This window comes from Gnatocerus cornutus, unplaced genomic scaffold, assembly GCF_029298725.1.
Source record: "Gnatocerus cornutus isolate USDA-ARS CGAHR unplaced genomic scaffold, icGnaCorn1.1 ctg00000023.1, whole genome shotgun sequence".
In the NCBI taxonomy this organism is placed as follows: domain Eukaryota; kingdom Metazoa; phylum Arthropoda; class Insecta; order Coleoptera; family Tenebrionidae; genus Gnatocerus; species Gnatocerus cornutus.
Window position 1 is genome coordinate 1,968,366 of NW_028275375.1, and position 20,149 is coordinate 1,988,514.

General features: G+C 32.3%; 2 protein-coding genes across 3 annotated transcripts in view; one reads left to right on the forward strand and one right to left on the reverse strand.

Moving 5' to 3' along the window:
• The window catches only part of LOC148166315 (paired box protein Pax-6-like), a 70,367-nt gene that overhangs the window by 35,702 nt on the left and 14,516 nt on the right, over positions 1–20,149 (forward strand). The gene's annotated exons all lie outside the window — the stretch shown is intronic.
• LOC148166316 (uncharacterized) lies at positions 7,443–8,278 on the reverse strand. The gene is made up of 2 exons (XM_088048689.1): positions 8,077–8,278; positions 7,443–7,924 (listed from the first exon to the last, which is right to left on the reverse strand). The coding sequence occupies exons 1-2, from the start codon at positions 8,080–8,082 to the stop codon at positions 7,451–7,453; spliced, it is 480 nt and encodes a 159-aa protein (XP_087904815.1). The 5' UTR covers positions 8,083–8,278; the 3' UTR covers positions 7,443–7,450.

The following is a 20,149-nucleotide window of genomic DNA, read 5'->3' on the forward strand; positions in this document are numbered from 1 at the left end:
GTGGTTGCGTTGAAAATTCAATTGCAGTAAATTGGTTAAACGCTGAATGTTAAAATTTCAATTAGTGAGTGTCCCGAGGCGCGACTTGCAAAAGGGGGCGGCAGGCGCGCATTTTTAACAAATGTGTCACTTGCAGCTAACCATCAACTCAACTGATACTGTAACAAACGATTCCCTCGGGGGCAGATTAGTCAGGACCTCACAAAGCTGCTGGAGCCTTTGATTCGGGGCGCACCGCAGATTGCGGCAACAGTTGTAATTTACCATTATGGAAGTGCTGACTTGAAAGTTGGGATGGAAACTTACTTAGGAATTTCTCAGGTGGTCGACCCTTTAGGCCAGCGAATTTTATTCTTGAAACGCATCGACATCAACATTGACTGACAGAAATTTCGTTGTTCTAGCCACACCAACGACGGATTTACAGGGTGTTTAATAAATTAGTTTTTCGATGCTTCTACAACTAAAATGTCTTTAAATTTGTCTCCTCCATAAAAACAAAACTACAGGGTGTTAAAAACAATTGGGAAATTTTCTAGCGTCATCAAAATAAAATGGATTTTTCCAAGTCTGCGAAATTTCACCACCCTAGTTCCATAAATAACACTTATTACAGGGTGTTGAAAAAAATTAAAATCTTCAGAATTTTGAAATTTAGTGCAGTTCTTAAACGAGTTAAGTGTGGTAATCTCCACAAAGTTCATCGCAGTGGTGCCAACACAAGCAAAGATACAATTTTTTATACAATTTTGAAACTTTTAAATTGGCTTTAAAGACAAACATTTTTAGAATCTGAATGCATTGCTCCAGAATTTTAAAATTTGATACAGTTAATGAATGAATTAGCAATAGCAACCTCCACAAATTACATTGTAGTAGCGCCAACACAATCACAATTAAGATTTTTTTTTATGCAATTTTGTAACTTTTAGGTTTAAGCTAAAAATAAAAAATTTTAAAATCTAAATCAGTTGCTCTAGAATTTTGACATTTGGTACAATTAATAAATGATCTAAGAGTAACAACCTCGCCAAATTTCATCCCAATGGCACCAACACAGCCAAAAATACAGTTTTTATGCTATTTTGAAACTTTTGAATTCGTCATAAAAATAAAAATTTCTAAAATCTGAGTCCATTGTTCCTAAATTTTTAAATTTTATACAGTTATTAAGGGAGCTAAGAGTAGCAACTTCTCTAAATATTATTTTAGTGGCGCTAAGACAACCAAAAATACAGTTTTTTTTATTCTATTTTGAAACTTTTAGATTCTTCATAAAAATAAATAAAATTAAAATCTACGTCTATTACTCCAGAACTTTGAAATTTGGTACAATTAATAAAAGATTTAAGAGTAGCAAGCTTCCCAAATTTCACAACAGTGGCACCAAGACAACCAAAAATACAATTTTTTTTATACAATATTGAAACTTTTGGTTTGGCTTTAAAAATAAAAATTTTTAAAATCTGAATCTATTTATCCAGAATTTTGAAATTTGTTACAGCTACTAAATAAGTAAAGAGTAGCAATTTCTCAAAATTTTATCGCAGTGGCGCCAATACAACCAAAAATACATTTTTTTATACGATTTTGAAACTTTTGGATTTGCTCTAAAAGTAAAAATTTCTAAAATTTGTATCTGTTGCTCCAGAATTTTGCAATTTAGTACAGTTACTAAATAAGTTAAGAATAGAAATCTCCTTAAATTTCATTGCAGTAGCGTCGAAACAAACAAATATACAACTTTTTTTATACAATTTTGAAACTTTTGGACTCTTATAAATAAAAAATTCCAAAATCTGAATCTATTTATCCAGAAGTTTGAAATTTGGTGCAGCTACTAAATAAGTATAGAGTAGCAATTTCCTCAAATTTCATCGCAGTGGCGCCAACACATCCAAAATTACAGTTTTTTTTATGCGATTTTGAAACTTTTAAATTTGCTTTAAACATTTTATGTCTTTTGCTCCAGAATTTTGCAATTTAGTACAATTACTTAATAAGTTTAGATTAAAAATCTCCCTAAATTTCATTGCAGTGGCACCGAGACTAACGAAGATACAATTTTACAAACAATTTTGAAACTTTTGGATTCGTCTTATAAATAAAAATTTTTAAAATCTAAATTTATTTATCCCGAATTTTTAAATTTGGTACAGTTACTACATGAACTAAGAATAGCAACTTCTCCAAATTTCATCGTAGTCGCATCAACTCAAACAAAAATTCAATTTTTTTCAAGATTTTGTAATTTTAGGATTCGACCTAAAAATAAAAATTTCTAAAATCTGAGTTTGTTGTTTTAGAATTTTGAAATTTGATACATTTAGTAAATGAGTTAAGAGTAGCAATTTTCCCAAATTTCGTCGCAGTAGCGTCAATAGAACCAAAAATACAATATTTTTTTATACAATTATAAGACTTTTGAGATTTTGGGTTTGCTCTTAAAGTAAAAAATTCTAAAATTTGAGACTTTTGCTCAGGAATTTTGCAATTTGGCACAGTTACTAAATGAGTTAAGAGTAGCAATTTTCCCAAATTTCATCGCAGTGGCGCTAACAGAACCAAAAATACAACTTTTTTAAAGAAACAATTTTGCAACTTTTGGATTCGCTCTAAAAATAAAATTTTCTAAAATTTGAATCTGTTGTTTCAAAATTGTGAAATTTGTTACAGTTACTGAATGAGTTAAGAATAGCAACACCCCTAAATTGCATCGCAGTGGCACCAACACAACCAAAAATACAACTGTTTTTATACAATTTTGAAACTTTTGCGTTAGTCTTAAAAATAAAAATTTCTAAAATCTGTTTAATAGCTCTAGAATTTTGAAATTTGGTACAGTTACTAAATAAAATAAGAATAACAATCTCCCTAAATTTATTCGCAGTGGCGCACACACAACCCAAAATACAATTTTTTTTAAACAATTATGTAACTTTAAGATTCGTCCCTAAAATTAAAATTTCTAAAATCTGAATCTATTGCTTTAAAATTTTGAAATTTGGTACACCTAATAAATGAGTTAAGAGTAGCAACTTCCCCAAATTTCATCGCAGTGGCGCTAACACAACCAAAACTACAACTTTTTGATACAATTTTGAAACTTTCTAATATTTCTAAAATTTGTGTTAATAGCTCCAGAATTTTGAAATTTGGTACATTGATTAAATGAGCTAAGAATAGTAACCTCCCCAACAGAACTAAAAATACAATAATTTTTTTATACAATTATGAGACTTTTGTGATTTTGGGTTTGCTCTAAAAGTAAAAAATTCTAAAATCTGAGTCTTTTGCTCCAGAATTTTGCAATTTGGTGCAGTTAATAAATGAGTTTAGTGTAGCAATCTCCCCAAATTTCATCGCAGTGGCGCCAACTCAACAAAAAATATAATACTTTTTTATACGATTATGAGACTTTTCAGATTTTGAGTTTGCCCTAAAAGTAAAAATTTATAAAATCTGAGTTTTTTTCTCCAGAATTTTGCAATTTGGTGCAGTCAATAAATGAGTTAAGTGTAGAAGTCTCCTCAAATATTATGGCAGTGGCACCAACTCAACCAAAAATACAACTTTTTTTGACACCATTTTCAAACTTTCGGGTTTGCTCTAAAAATAAAATTGTCTAAAAATTTTTCTTCTTTGAATTAAATTTTTCTAAATTGGTCCTTTAAATAAAGAAACCAAATGTGATAAGATCCGGAACTCTTTAATTCAAAAAATTACAAAATTACAGGATAATTTTTTGATCATAAAAATTTCGTCCATTTAAAAATTTAATGAAACTGCAAAGTTTAGTTCGATTGCAACCGATTTTTCGCTACCCCGAATAGTCAAAAGCCCCTGACCCCATTCCCTTTCTTTCCGTGACGTCACGGTGGAGTGTCTCGAGGGTATTGATTCAGCGATCTTCCCTGTCCCGTCTCCTAATGTCGTTTGTTTGTTGACACTTTGATTCGGGGCGTCAAAGGCGGCTGTGACTCGCACCAAGGCGTCACTTCCGGTTCATCTCGATGCGTTTTTTTCCGGAACTCCGGAACGTATCAGTGCTTCATTCACCAAAAATCCGCACATTTTATTAATTTCTAAACATTGTGGATGTTATCGCGAGTTTCGGTTGTCGGTTTTGATAAATATCTTAACAGTGGTTGAGATCAACGGGTGAAATCCAACAAAAGCGGCTCCCACGTTGTCGACAGCCGGATCCTCAGCAAGACGGCTTTGTCAACCGATCTGAGCTCCACTTGAGAACTTTGCTCAAATACCGTTTATGTAGGATACGGCAGATAACTCTCGAAGCTACACCATTATGCGATTTTAGACACAATAACTCCATTGGAGATCGATTTGTAAGTGGCTTATTTACAAACCTTTGGAGATGGAGGAATCGGCGGATGAAAGGATTTATTAAAATGAAAATTAATTGATCGGGACGAAATTAGCTCGCTACGAATTTTGTTTTAACTTTAAAGGAATTGTAGCCGAGGAGGAACGCGGGGAATGTATTTGCGTGCTACTGAGAGAACTGATTATTCTCCATTCTGCACAATCTACAGCGGATTCAGGACACCGCAAAATTCCACAAATTTAATATCTGCACTTTGGCACAGACTGCCGGCCGGCCCTCTCTCGCTTTAAAGAACGGACGAGGGGAAACTTTTCCTTTTTCACACTCAAAACTCCAATTTCATCTCTCATTTTATTATTGCAATAAATAAACAAATACGACTCTTCGTCACTGGTAGATTTGGATATAAAAGGCACTGAAGGGTGTGAATATGGACGACGCCATCGTCGAAGAGCACGGCGGAGCTTCAGGTCGCTCTTGGTCAAATTTCATTATTATAGCCACACCAGCAACGGATTTACAGGGTGTTTAATAAATTATTGGTCATTCCATTCTTCTGAAACTAAAATGTCTCTCCTGGACGAAGAAGTTTTCCAACTTTCGAACCTCTAGATGCATAAATAACAAAACTACAGGGTGTTCAAAACAATTGGGAAATTTTCTAGCGTCATAAAAATGCGAAGTTTTACCACCCTAGTTGCATAAATAACGTTTATTACAGGGTGTTTAAGAAAAAAATTAAAAATTGGGTCTGTTGCTCCGGAATTTAGAAATTTCGTGCAGTTGTTAAATAAGTTAAAAGTGGCAACCTCCCGAAATTTCAGTGGCAGTGGTGCCAACATAAGCAAAGATACAACATTTTTATACAATTTTGAAATCTTTGGGGTTCGCGTTATAAATAAAAATTTCTAAAATTTGCGTCGATTGCACCAGAATGTTGAAATTTGGTACAGTTACTAAATGAACTAACAGTAGCAACCTTTCCAAATTTTATTGCAGTGACGCCAATACTACCAAAAATACAATGCCTTCTATACAATTTTCAAACTTTTGGGTTCGCTTTATAAATAAAAATTTCTAAAATTTGGGTTTATCCCAGAATTTTTAAATTTGGTACAGTTAATAAATGTACGAAAAGTAGGAACCTCTCCAAATTTCATTCCAGTAGCGCCAATACAACCAGAATTACAATTTTTTTAAATAATTTTGAAACTTTTGGATTTGATCTAAAATAAAAAAAAATAAAATCTGGAGTCTGTTGCTCCAGAATTTTGAAATTTGGTTCAGTTACTAAATAGGCAATCTCTCTAAATTTCATCGCAGTGGCGCCAACACAACCAAAAATTTTTTTTATACAATTTTGAAACTTTTGGATTCACCCCGAAATTAAAATTTTCTAAATACTGAGTCTATTCATCCAAAATTTTGAAATTTGGTAGAATTACTAAATGGGTTAAGAGTAGCAACGTCCTCAAATTTCATCGCAGTGGCGCCAACACAACCAAAAATATATTTTTTTTATACAGTTTTGAAACTTTTGGATTCACCCCGAAATTAAAATTTTCTAAATATTGAGTCTATTCATCCAAAATTTTGAAATTTGGTAGAATTACTAAATGGGTTAAGAGTAGCAACGTCCTCAAATTTCATCGCAGTGGCGCCAACACAACCAAAAATATATTTTTTTTATACAGTTTTGAAACTTTTGGATTCACCCCGAAATTAAAATTTTCTAAATACTGAGTCTATTCATCCAAAATTTTGAAATTTGGTAGAATTACTAAATGGGTTAAGAGTAGCAACGTCCTCAAATTTTACCGCAGTGGAGCCAACACAACCAAAAATTCAATCTTTTCTCTTCGATTTTAACATTTTTGGATTCGCCTAAAAATAAAAATTTTCTAAAATTTGTGTCGATTGGCCCAGAATTTCGAAATTTGGTACATTTATTAAATGCGTTAAGAGTAACTACCTCTCGAAATTTTTTCGCAGTGGCGCCAACACAAACAAAAATTCATTTTTTTATAAGATTTTGTAACTTTTGGGTTCAACCCAAAAATAAAAATTTATAAAATCTGAGTCTGTTGCTCCAGAACTTTGAAAGTTGGTACAGTTACTAAATGGGCTAAAAGTAGCAACCTCCCTAAATTTAATTGCAGGGGCGCCAACACAACCGAAAATATAATAGTTTTTATACAATTTTGAAAATGTTGGATTTGCCTTAAAATTAAGATTTTCTAAAATCTGAGCTTATTGATCTAGAATTTTGAAATTTGTTTCAATTACTAAATGGGTTAGGAGTAGCAACCTTCTCGAATTTCATCGCAGTGGCGCCAACACAACCAAAAATACAATTTTTTTTTCGATTTTGACACTTTTGGATTCGCCTAAAAATAAAAATTTCTAATACTGTGTCTATTTTTTGAAATTTGGACATTTATTAAATGAGTTAGGAGTAACTATCTCTCCAAATTTCTTCGCAGTGGCGCCCACATAAACAAAAATTTAATTTTTTTATAAGATTTTGTAACTTTTGGGTTCAACTTAAAAATAAAAATTTTTCTAAATCTGAGTCTCTTGCTCCAGAATTTTGAAATTTGGTACATTTACTAAACGGGCTAAGAGTAGCAACTTTCCCAATTTTCCTTGGAGTGGCGCCAACACAACCAAAAATATAGGGGAGTATTTTTTTTATTTAATTTTAAAACTTTTGGATTCACCCCAAGATTAAAATTTTCTAAATACTGAGTCTACTGATCTAGAATTTTGAAATTTGGTACAATTACTAAGTGGGTTAAGACTAACAACCTACCCAAATTTCATCGCAGTGGCGCCAACACAACCAAATAACTTTTTTTTTTCTTCGATTTTGACACTTTTTGGTTCACTATGAAAATAAAACTTTTTAAAATCTGAGTGTTTTGCCCCAAAATTTGGAAATTTGGTACATTTACTACAGGAGTTAAAAGAAGCAACTTTTCTAAATTTCATCGCAGTGGTGCCAACACAGCGAAAAATACAAACTTTTCTTTTTTCACATTAAAAACTCGAATTTCATCTCTCATTTTATTATTGCAATAAATAAATAAATACGACTCTTCCTCACTGGTAGATTTGTATGTACGAGGCACTGAAGGGTGTGAATACGGACGACGCCATCGCCGAAGAGAACGGCAGAGCTTCTATCCGCGCCACCAGGTCGCTTTTGGGCACCGCCACCAACGCCGCACTCCTCGGAATGGTGTAAACGAGATTCTGTCCTTGGGACAAAACCAGGTAGAACTGTTGCGCCTCCACCTTTTCTTTCTCGGGCTCGGTTTCCAAATTCTCTGACTTTTGAGCCTCTGCACTCTCCGTCGTAGCTTCAGGTTCTTCAGTTGTTACTTCCACTTCCGGCGGTCCGTACGACGCCGCAGGCGTCGGTGGAGTCGCCCGCAGAGGAAGATTCAACTGCTCTCCTTCAGAAGTCCATCCTCTGGCAACATACGGCGCGGGTTTTCTCACAATCTCGATTCTCCTCCTCGGGATGTCTGCTTCCGCCAGTGAAACAACGACTAGAATGAACGCCACCGTGAACTGAAATTAAAAAAAATAGTTGGAGGTGGAGGTGAAGACGTGACGTACGTCTGCGAGTTTGTAAACGTCCCATTGTTGGAGGTGGAGGGTGAGGTGCGCTTTGGGCTGCTAAGGGAGGCTTGAAATGGTTCGGACGAGTTGCAGAAACTTACCTTCATTTTGTTAAGTTGGTAGCGATTAACTGGCGCTTGTGATAGGCATCTGTTGTATTTATATTGAAGAGTGGTAATGGAGGAGACGTGACTTGGGTGTTGGTAGATGGATTTCGACTAATTTGATTGTCGGGAGATATAATTTAGTATTCTTAAGGAGCGGCGGCAATGGCCTGTAACGTGTGGCATTGCAAGAAAATAGAGAAATAAAACTTGCTGTTTTTAAGTCCTTTCTGTTCTTCTTTTTCAAAATTTCAATTTCTGCGTATTCTGTTTAATAGTTTCATTGACCTTTATTGAATTTCCAAGACTTTTAAATCTTTTTTTAGACCATTTGCCTAGACTCTTTTGAGTTTGCACTAATAATAAAAATTTCTAAATTCTGAGTTATTTGATCTACAATTTTAAAATTTGGTACAGTTACTAAATAAGTTCAGAGTAGCAATCTGCCTAAATTTAATCGCAATAGTACCAACACAACCAAAAATACAATTTTTTTTCTACGATTTTGAAACTTTAAGTTTGTCCTAAAAATATTTTTTTTTAAATTTGAAGTTTATAACTCCAAAATTTTGAAATTAGCTATAATTAAGAAATAAGTTAGGAGTAACTAACTACCTTTTGAAATTTCATCACAGTCGCAATTTTTTTATACAATTTTGAAACTTTTGGGTTCGCCCGTATAATAAAAATTTCTAAAATCTGAATCTATTGATCCAGAATTTTGAAACTTGGTGCAGCTACTAAATGAGTGAAGAGTAGCAACCTCCCCAAATTTCATCGCAGTCGCGTCACCACAACCAAAAATACATTTTTTTTTAAACAATTTTGAAACTTTTGGGTTTGTCCTAAAAATAAAAATTTCTAAAATCTGGATCTACTGCTCCAGAATTTTGAAATTAGGTACAGTTACTAAATGAGTTAAGAATAACAACCTCTCCTAATTTCATTGCAGTGGCGCCAACACAACTATAATTACAATTTTTTTTGAATAATTTAGAAACTTTTGGGTTTGTGCTAAAAATAAAAATTTCTACAATCTGAGTCTATTGCTCCAGAATTTTGAAATTTGGTGCTGTTTCTAAATGGGTTAAGAATAGCAACCGCCCCAAATTTCATCGCAGTGGTGCCAACACAACCAAAAATAGAATTTTTTTTACACAATTTTAACTTTTGGGTTTGCTTTAGAAATAAAAAATTCTAAAATCTGTGTCTATTGCTCCAAAATTTTGAAATTTGGTACTACATTTTACTAAATGAGTTAAGAATAGCAACTTCCCCAAATTTCATAGCAGTGACAGCGATACAAACAAAAATACAATTTTTTTTCTACGATTTTGAAACTTTCGCGTTTTACCTAAAAATAAAAATTTCTAAAATCTGAGTCTATTGCTCCAGATTTTTGAAATTTGGTGCGGTTTCTAAATGGGTTAAGAATAGCAACCGCCCCAAATTTCATCGCAGTGGTGCCAACACAACCAAAAATAGAATTTTTTTTTCACAATTTTAACTTTTGGGTTTGCTTTAGAAATAAAAAATTCTAAAATCTGTGTCTATTGCTCCAAAATTTTGAAATTTGGTACTACATTTTACTAAATGAGTTAAGAATAGCAACTTCCCCAAATTTCATAGCAGTGACAGCGATACAAACAAAAATACAATTTTTTTTCTACGATTTTGAAACTTTCGCGTTTTACCTAAAAATAAAAATTTCTAAAATCTGAGTCTATTGCTCCAGATTTTTGAAATTTGGTGCGGTTTCTAAATGGGTTAAGAATAGCAACCGCCCCAAATTTCATCGCAGTGGTGCCAACACAACCAAAAATAGAATTTTTTTTTCACAATTTTAACTTTTGGGTTTGCTTTAGAAATAAAAAATTCTAAAATCTGTGTCTATTGCTCCAAAATTTTGAAATTTGGTACTACATTTTACTAAATGAGTTAAGAATAGCAACTTCCCCAAATTTCATAGCAGTGACAGCGATACAAACAAAAATACAATTTTTTTTCTACGATTTTGAAACTTTCGCGTTTTACCTAAAAATAAAAATTTCTAAAATCTGAGTCTATTGCTCCAGATTTTTGAAATTTGGTGCGGTTTCTAAATGGGTTAAGAATAGCAACCGCCCCAAATTTCATCGCAGTGGTGCCAACACAACCAAAAATAGAATTTTTTTTTCACAATTTTAACTTTTGGGTTTGCTTTAGAAATAAAAAATTCTAAAATCTGTGTCTATTGCTCCAAAATTTTGAAATTTGGTACTACATTTTACTAAATGAGTTAAGAATAGCAACTTCCCCAAATTTCATAGCAGTGACAGCGATACAAACAAAAATACAATTTTTTTTCTACGATTTTGAAACTTTCGCGTTTTACCTAAAAATAAAAATTTCTAAAATCTGAGTCTATTGCTCCAGATTTTTGAAATTTGGTGCGGTTTCTAAATGGGTTAAGAATAGCAACCGCCCCAAATTTCATCGCAGTGGTGCCAACACAACCAAAAATAGAATTTTTTTTTCACAATTTTAACTTTTGGGTTTGCTTTAGAAATAAAAAATTCTAAAATCTGTGTCTATTGCTCCAAAATTTTGAAATTTGGTACTACATTTTACTAAATGAGTTAAGAATAGCAACTTCCCCAAATTTCATAGCAGTGACAGCGATACAAACAAAAATACAATTTTTTTTCTACGATTTTGAAACTTTCGCGTTTTACCTAAAAATAAAAATTTCTAAAATCTGAGTCTATTGCTCCAGATTTTTGAAATTTGGTGCGGTTTCTAAATGGGTTAAGAATAGCAACCGCCCCAAATTTCATCGCAGTGGTGCCAACACAACCAAAAATAGAATTTTTTTTTCACAATTTTAACTTTTGGGTTTGCTTTAGAAATAAAAAATTCTAAAATCTGTGTCTATTGCTCCAAAATTTTGAAATTTGGTACTACATTTTACTAAATGAGTTAAGAATAGCAACTTCCCCAAATTTCATAGCAGTGACAGCGATACAAACAAAAATACAATTTTTTTTCTACGATTTTGAAACTTTCGCGTTTTACCTAAAAATAAAAATTTCTAAAATCTGAGTCTATTGCTCCAGATTTTTGAAATTTGGTGCGGTTTCTAAATGGGTTAAGAATAGCAACCGCCCCAAATTTCATCGCAGTGGTGCCAACACAACCAAAAATAGAATTTTTTTTTCACAATTTTAACTTTTGGGTTTGCTTTAGAAATAAAAAATTCTAAAATCTGTGTCTATTGCTCCAAAATTTTGAAATTTGGTACTACATTTTACTAAATGAGTTAAGAATAGCAACTTCCCCAAATTTCATAGCAGTGACAGCGATACAAACAAAAATACAATTTTTTTTCTACGATTTTGAAACTTTCGCGTTTTACCTAAAAATAAAAATTTCTAAAATCTGAGTCTATTGCTCCAGATTTTTGAAATTTGGTGCGGTTTCTAAATGGGTTAAGAATAGCAACCGCCCCAAATTTCATCGCAGTGGTGCCAACACAACCAAAAATAGAATTTTTTTTTCACAATTTTAACTTTTGGGTTTGCTTTAGAAATAAAAAATTCTAAAATCTGTGTCTATTGCTCCAAAATTTTGAAATTTGGTACTACATTTTACTAAATGAGTTAAGAATAGCAACTTCCCCAAATTTCATAGCAGTGACAGCGATACAAACAAAAATACAATTTTTTTTCTACGATTTTGAAACTTTCGCGTTTTACCTAAAAATAAAAATTTCTAAAATCTGAGTCTATTGCTCCAGATTTTTGAAATTTGGTGCGGTTTCTAAATGGGTTAAGAATAGCAACCGCCCCAAATTTCATCGCGGTGGTGCCAACACAACCAAAAATACAATTTTTTTATACGATTTTGAAACTTTTGAAAATGCCTTAAAAATAAAAATTTCTAAAATCTGGATCTATTGCTCCAGAATTTTGAAATTAGGTACAGTTACTAAATGAGTTAAGAATAACAACCTCTCCAAATTTCATTGCAGTGGCGCCAACACAACTATAATTACAATTTTTTTTGTATAATTTAGAAACTTTTGGGTTTGTGCTTAAAATAAAAATTTCTACAATGTGAGTCTATTGTCCAGAATTTTGAAATTTGGTGCTGTTTCTAAATGGGTTAAGAATAGCAACCGCCCCAAATTTCATCGCAGTGGTGCCAACACAACCAAAAATACAATATTTTTTTTACACAATTTTGAAACTTTTAGGTTCGTCTTAAAAATAAAAATTTCTAAAATCTGGGTCTATTGCCCCAGAATTTTGAAATTAGGTACAGTTACTAAATGAGTTAAGAATAACAACCTCTCCAAATTTCATTGCAGTAGCGCCAACACAACTATAATTACAATTTTTTTTGTATAATTTAGAAACTTTTGGGTTTGTCCTAAAAATAAAAATTTTTAAAATCTGAGTCTATTGCTCTAGAATTTTGAAATTTGGTGCTGTTACTAAATGGGTTAAGAATAACAACCGCCCCAAATTTCATCGCGGTGGCGCCAACACAACCAAAAATCCAATTTTTTTTACACAGTTTTGAAACTTTTGGGTTTGTTCTAAAAATAAAAATTTCTAAAATCTCAGTCTATTACTCCAGAATTTTGAAATTTGGTACAGTTACTAAACGATTTAAAAGTGACAACCTCCCTAAGTTTCATTGCAGTGGCGCCAACACAACTAAAATTACAATTTTTTTATACAATTTTGAAACTTTTGGGTTTGCTTTAGAAATAAAAAATTCTAAAATCTGAGTCTATTGCTCTAAAATTTTGAAATTTGGTACTATTACTAAATGAGTTAAGAAAAGCAACCTCTTCAAATTTCATCGCAGTCGCGTCATTACAACCAAAAATACAATTGTTTTTAAACAATTTTGAAACTTTTAGGTTCGTCTTGAAAATAAAAATTTCTAAAATCTGGGTCTATTGCTCCAGAATTCTGAAATTTGGTGCAGTTACTAAACGACTTAAGGGTAACAACCTCCTCAAATTTCATTGCAGTGGCGCCAACACAACCAAAATTACATTTTTTTACAAAATTTTGAAACTTTTGAATTCGGCCTCAAAATAAAATTTCTAAAATCCGAAGCTATTGCTGCAGAACTTTGAAATTTAGTACAGTTATTAGATAAGTTTGGAGTAGCAACCTCTCCAAATTTCATCGCAGTGGCGCCAACACAACAAAAAATAAATGCAATTTTCTAAAAATATTTCCATTTCCAACAAAACAGTTGTAACGAAAGCAAGCGCATACTTATTACCCCCAATATTAATCCCTCAGATGGCCAGTATCCATTTCCTGTTTATTAAAACTAATACTTCGCCCACAAAGCTCTTGTCATATTGAATTAGCCCACCAGGTAAAACCTCGACCACCGGTTTCCTTCTTAAACGAAAATCAACAAATATTGGATAATTGTTCCCGTCTGCTTCGAATCTTTTTAACTTAAGTTGCCGTTAACCGCCGCATTGTTAATCCACCTTTCGGTATTTCGGCAGCTTTTGCCTCTAACAAAAGCTGTGAGCTTAAATTTGCATCGGTTGCTGAACAGTAATTTTTTTCTAGGATTTCATTGGAAAAAAGTGAGAGTTTCCCCGGTAAATTGCCATTTAATGCACCTCGATGTTAACACGACAGGAATAATAAGGATGTCACGTATAATTGCGTGGCGGCTGTAGTACGTGCGGGGACGGCCGGCCTCCGCAAATAAACACGCTTCTAGGTCAAGGCTTGTTAGACACTCACCCTCTGGAACGTCGCCCAAGAGACCGATCTGCAAATTGCTCATTATTGGGTTATTATCACGCGATTTTTGGCTGGCTTCTTCAGTTCCGGCGGCGAAGAGGTCTTCAAATTCTGATTCTGAAATTGTATTCACAGTTTGCTTAGTCTTCACTGCGTCATTTTAGATAATCAAATTTTCAATTCTGCATTATGTTGGTCGAAAATTGCTCATTATTCCGCTTCGATTTGGTCCGCGCTGTTTCTTCGAGTTCCGGCGGCGAAGAGACGTTGTCTCTGTCTGTTATCTCTGGGTATCAGATACATGCATGTTACTCTGACGGTGGCTGTGTAGCGGGAGCCCTTCTTTTGTCCCGATATTGAAATGGAATCATTTGAGTGTGAGTAATTTGCTTTGGTAGTGTGCCGTTGCCGTACCCCTGCTGCTGCTCACCCGGTTCCCTCCTCAGACCTGACAACTTATTAATATCAGCGAGGACTTCTTCACGTTGTCTACCATCAAAATGAAGACAAGAAGTGTTTTATAAGGTGGTGCCGCCTTCGCCGTTGCCTCGGAATCAAAGTGCGTTTTTGGCGTCCGCGTCAATGAGCAATAATATTTGGAAATCCCCTATTAAACGGCCACCTTTTTCAATTATATTCGCCGCTCTCGCTTCAGTGCGCAAACTTAAAACAGTTTTTCTACCAACTTAAGGGACATGTGTTCGCCACTATTCTCTTCTGTTGTTATGGCATTAATAACGATTTCTGTGAAATTTGGGCATGTTTACACGTTTTTTCTTCTCAAAGGAAGTCGTTGAGATTACCTGAAACCCAATCAAAACGCCGGCTAATGAACGTGGCACAAGTCAAACTCTCAATTGCTCCGAATTGTGATTGTAGCAACTAGGGCCCTTCCGACGTTTAGTGCCGCTTTATTAGTTGACTGTTCACAGCCAGTTGTCAACGACAATACTAATTTGGTGCACGAATATAATCTATTATTATGAGGGTTGCCATATTTCATAACCGATACTTATGGGTCTTTATGTGATTTTAGAAAAAGGGTGGTTTGGACCGCCCCTCAGCCACTCACCGGGCTCGAGAGCGCGTTGATATATTGATATGTCAACATTAACAGTGTCGAATTACACAAATGGCGAACGGCTTTCATTTACACCCGTTTTTAAGGTCTTTTTCATTCATGTTTACAGCTCCGCCCGACAAGACTGCATATTTATCATTCAATCAAAGGTGGATGTGAAAGGGTGTGCATAAAAGACATGTCTTTACAGGGAGTGAAATGTTCATTTGGAATGACAACTCGAAACATTGTAGGCTGGGAAAGATAAGCAAACTATGCTGATCGGGAAGATATTTATAAGCGCAATTTTTATGCTTATGTAAAACAACGAAGGCTAAGAAAGATAAGCAAACGACAATAATGTATATAATTATACACAATTGCAATGGCATATCAAAAAAAAAAATAGAAAAGATAAGCAAGATACAATTCAAAATATAAAATTTTCTGTTCGCTTTAGATACCTATAAAAATTTCCAAAAATTTTCCTTTTGACTATATTTCTGTAACTTCGCACTTTTAATTAACATATCAAGGCTAATCTTCCTCTAAAATTTTATTGCTGCAGCAGTGAAACTGCCCGATTCACTCGGTTTAATACAAAACACAAAATTTTTCGATTCACGTTTAATATTAAAATGTCTAAAATCTGTCGTTTTGGCTTTATAATTTTTTAACTTGATACAGTTTATTAGCATATCAAAGGTAACATCTCTCTTAAATTTTATTGCTATAGCATCAAAAATGCCCGATTTACCCGTGTAAATTCAAGATACAAATTTTCTGTTTGCTTTAAATATGAAAAGTTCCAAAAATTTTCATTTCCGCTCTATAATTCTGTCACTTTGCACTTTTAATTGACATGTCAGGAGTAATCTTTCTCTAAAATTTTATTGCTGCAGCATTGAAACTGCCCGATTTACACGATTTAATTCGAAAAACCAAATTTTTCGATTCTCTTCTAAAATCAAAATTCCTAAAATCTGTCCTTTTGGCTCTATAATTTTGTAACTTGACATAGTTAATTAGCCTATCAAAGATAATATCCCTCTTAAATTTTATTACTATAACATCAAAACTGCCCGATTTACACGAGTAAATTCAAGATACAATTTTGTGTTTGTTTTAAATATGAAAATTTCCAAAAAAATTTATTTCCACTCTATAATTCTGTCACTTTGCACTTTTAATTGACATGTCAGGAGTAATCTTTCTCTAAAATTTTATTGCTGTAGCATTGAAACTGCCCGATTTACACGATTTAATTCGAAAAACCAAATTTTTCGATTCACTTCTAAAATCAAAATTTCTAAAATCTGTCCTTTTGGCTCTATAATTTTCTAACTTTACACAGTTAATACGCCTATCAAAGGTAATATCCCTCTTAAATTTCATTGCTGTAACATCAAAACTGCCCGATTTACAAGTGTAAATTCAAGATACAAAATTTTTTGTTTGTTTTAAATATGAAAATTTCCAAAAAATTTTATTTTTGCTCTATAATTCTGTCACTTTGCACTTTTAATTGACATGTCAGGAGTAATCTTTCTCTAAAATTTTATTGCTGCAGCATTGAAACTGCCCGATTTACACGATTTAATTCGAAAAACCGAATTTTTCGATTCTCTTCTAAAATCAAAATTCCTAAAATCTGTTCTTTTGGCTCTATAATTTTGTAACTTGACATAGTTAATTAGCCTATCAAAGATAATATCCCTCTTAAATTTTATTACTATAACATCAAAACTGCCCGATTTACACGAGTAAATTCAAGATACAATTTTGTGTTTGTTTTAAATATGAAAATTTCCAAAAAAATTTATTTCCACTCTATAATTCTGTCACTTTGCACTTTTAATTGACATGTCAGGAGTAATCTTTCTCTAAAATTTTATTGCTGTAGCATTGAAACTGCCCGATTTACACGATTTAATTCGAAAAACCAAATTTTTCGATTCACTTCTAAAATCAAAATTTCTAAAATCTGTCCTTTTGGCTCTATAATTTTCTAACTTTACACAGTTAATACGCCTATCAAAGGTAATATCCCTCTTAAATTTCATTGCTGTAACATCAAAACTGCCCGATTTACAAGTGTAAATTCAAGATACAAAATTTTTTGTTTGTTTTAAATATGAAAATTTCCAAAAAATTTTATTTTTGCTCTATAATTCTGTCACTTTGCACTTTTAACTGACATGTCAGGAGTAATCTTTCTCTAAAATTTTATTGCTGCAGCATTGAAACTGCCCGATTTACACGATTTAATTCGAAAAACCGAATTTTTCGATTCTCTTCTAAAATCAAAATTCCTAAAATCTGTTCTTTTGGCTCTATAATTTTGTAACTTGACATAGTTAATTAGCCTATCAAAGATAATATCCCTCTTAAATTTTATTACTATAACATCAAAACTGCCCGATTTACACGAGTAAATTCAAGATACAATTTTGTGTTTGTTTTAAATATGAAAATTTCCAAAAAAAATTATTTCCACTCTATAATTCTGTCACTTTGCACTTTTAATTGACATGTCAGGAGTAGTCTTTCTCTAAAATTTTATTGCTGTAGCATTGAAACTGCCCGATTTACACGATTTAATTCGAAAAACCAAATTTTTCGATTCACTTCTAAAATCAAAATTTCTAAAATCTGTCCTTTGGGTCTATAATTTTCTAACTTTACACAGTTAATACGCCTATCAAAGGTAATATCCCTCTTAAATTTCATTGCTGTAACATCAAAACTGCCCGATTTACAAGTGTAAATTCAAGATACAAAATTTTTTGTTTGTTTTAAATATGAAAATTTCCAAAAATTTTTATTTTTGCTCTATAATTCTGCAACTTTGCACTTTTAATTGACATATCAGAAGCAATCTTTCTCTAAAATTCTATTGCTGTAGCATTGAAACTGCCCGATTTACACGATTTAATTCGAAAAACCAAATTTTTCGATTCTCTTCTAAAATCAAAATTCCTAAAATCTGTCCTTTTGGCTCTATAATTTTCTAACTTTACACAGTTAATACGCCTATCAAAGGTAATATCCCTCTTAAATTTCATTGCTGTAACATCAAAACTGCCCGATTTACAAGTGTAAATTCAAGATACAAAATTTTTTGTTTGTTTTAAATATGAAAATTTCCAAAAATTTTTATTTTTGCTCTATAATTCTGCAACTTTGCACTTTTAATTAACATATCAGAAGCAATCTTTCTCTAAAATTCTATTGCTGTAGCATTGAAACTGCCCGATTTACACAATTTAATTCGAAAAACCAAATTTTTCGATTCACTTCTAAAATCAAAATTTCTAAAATCTGTCCTTTTGGCTCTATAATTTTCTAACTTTACACAGTTAATACGCCTATCAAAGGTAATATCCCTCTTAAATTTCATTGCTGTAACATCAAAACTGCCCGATTTACAAGTGTAAATTCAAGATACAAAATTTTTTGTTTGTTTTAAATATGAAAATTTCCAAAAAATTTTATTTTTGCTCTATAATTCTGTCACTTTGCACTTTTAATTGACATGTCAGGAGTAATCTTTCTCTAAAATTTTATTGCTGCAGCATTGAAACTGCCCGATTTACACGATTTAATTCGAAAAACCAAATTTTTCGATTCTCTTCTAAAATCAAAATTCCTAAAATCTGTCCTTTTGGCTCTATAATTTTGTAACTTGACATAGTTAATTAGCCTATCAAAGATAATATCCCTCTTAAATTTTATTACTATAACATCAAAACTGCCCGATTTACACGAGTAAATTCAAGATACAATTTTGTGTTTGTTTTAAATATGAAAATTTCCAAAAAAATTTATTTCCACTCTATAATTCTGTCACTTTGCACTTTTAATTGACATGTCAGGAGTAATCTTTCTCTAAAATTTTATTGCTGTAGCATTGAAACTGCCCGATTTACACGATTTAATTCGAAAAACCAAATTTTTCGATTCACTTCTAAAATCAAAATTTCTAAAATCTGTCCTTTTGGCTCTATAATTTTCTAACTTTACACAGTTAATACGCCTATCAAAGGTAATATCCCTCTTAAATTTCATTGCTGTAACATCAAAACTGCCCGATTTACAAGTGTAAATTCAAGATACAAAATTTTTTGTTTGTTTTAAATATGAAAATTTCCAAAAATTTTTATTTTTGCTCTATAATTCTGCAACTTTGCACTTTTAATTAACATATCAGAAGCAATCTTTCTCTAAAATTCTATTGCTGTAGCATTGAAACTGCCCGATTTACACAATTTAATTCGAAAAACCAAATTTTTCGATTCACTTCTAAAATCAAAATTTCTAAAATCTGTCCTTTTGGCTCTATAATTTTCTAACTTTACACAGTTAATACGCCTATCAAAGGTAATATCCCTCTTAAATTTCATTGCTGTAACATCAAAACTGCCCGATTTACAAGTGTAAATTCAAGATACAAAATTTTTTGTTTGTTTTAAATATGAAAATTTCCAAAAATTTTTATTTTTGCTCTATAATTCTGCAACTTTGCACTTTTAATTAACATATCAGAAGCAATCTTTCTCTAAAATTCTATTGCTGTAGCATTGAAACTGCCCGATTTACACGATTTAATTCGAAAAACCAAATTTTTCGATTCTCTTCTAAAATCAAAATTCCTAAAATCTGTTCTTTTGGCTCTATAATTTTGTAACTTGACATAGTTAATTAGCCTATCAAAGATAATATCCCTCTTAAATTTTATTACTATAACATCAAAACTGCCCGATTTACACGAGTAAATTCAAGATACAAAATTTTGTGTTTGTTTTAAATATGAAAATTTCCAAAAAAATTTATTTCCGCTCTATAATTCTGTCACTTTGCACTTTTAATTGACATGTCAGGAGTAATCTTTCTCTAAAACTTTATTGCTGCAGCATTGAAACTGCCCGATTTACACGATTTAATTCGAAAAACCAAATTTTTCGATTCTCTTCTAAAATCAAAATTCCTAAAATCTGTTCTTTTGGCTCTATAATTTTGTAACTTGACATAGTTAATTAGCCTATCAAAGATAATATCCCTCTTAAATTTTATTACTATAACATCAAAACTGCCCGATTTACACGAGTAAATTCAAGATACAATTTTGTGTTTGTTTTAAATATGAAAATTTCCAAAAAAAATTATATCCGCTCTATAATTCTGTCACTTTGCACTTTTAATTGACATGTCAGGAGTAATCTTTCTATAAAATTTTATTGCT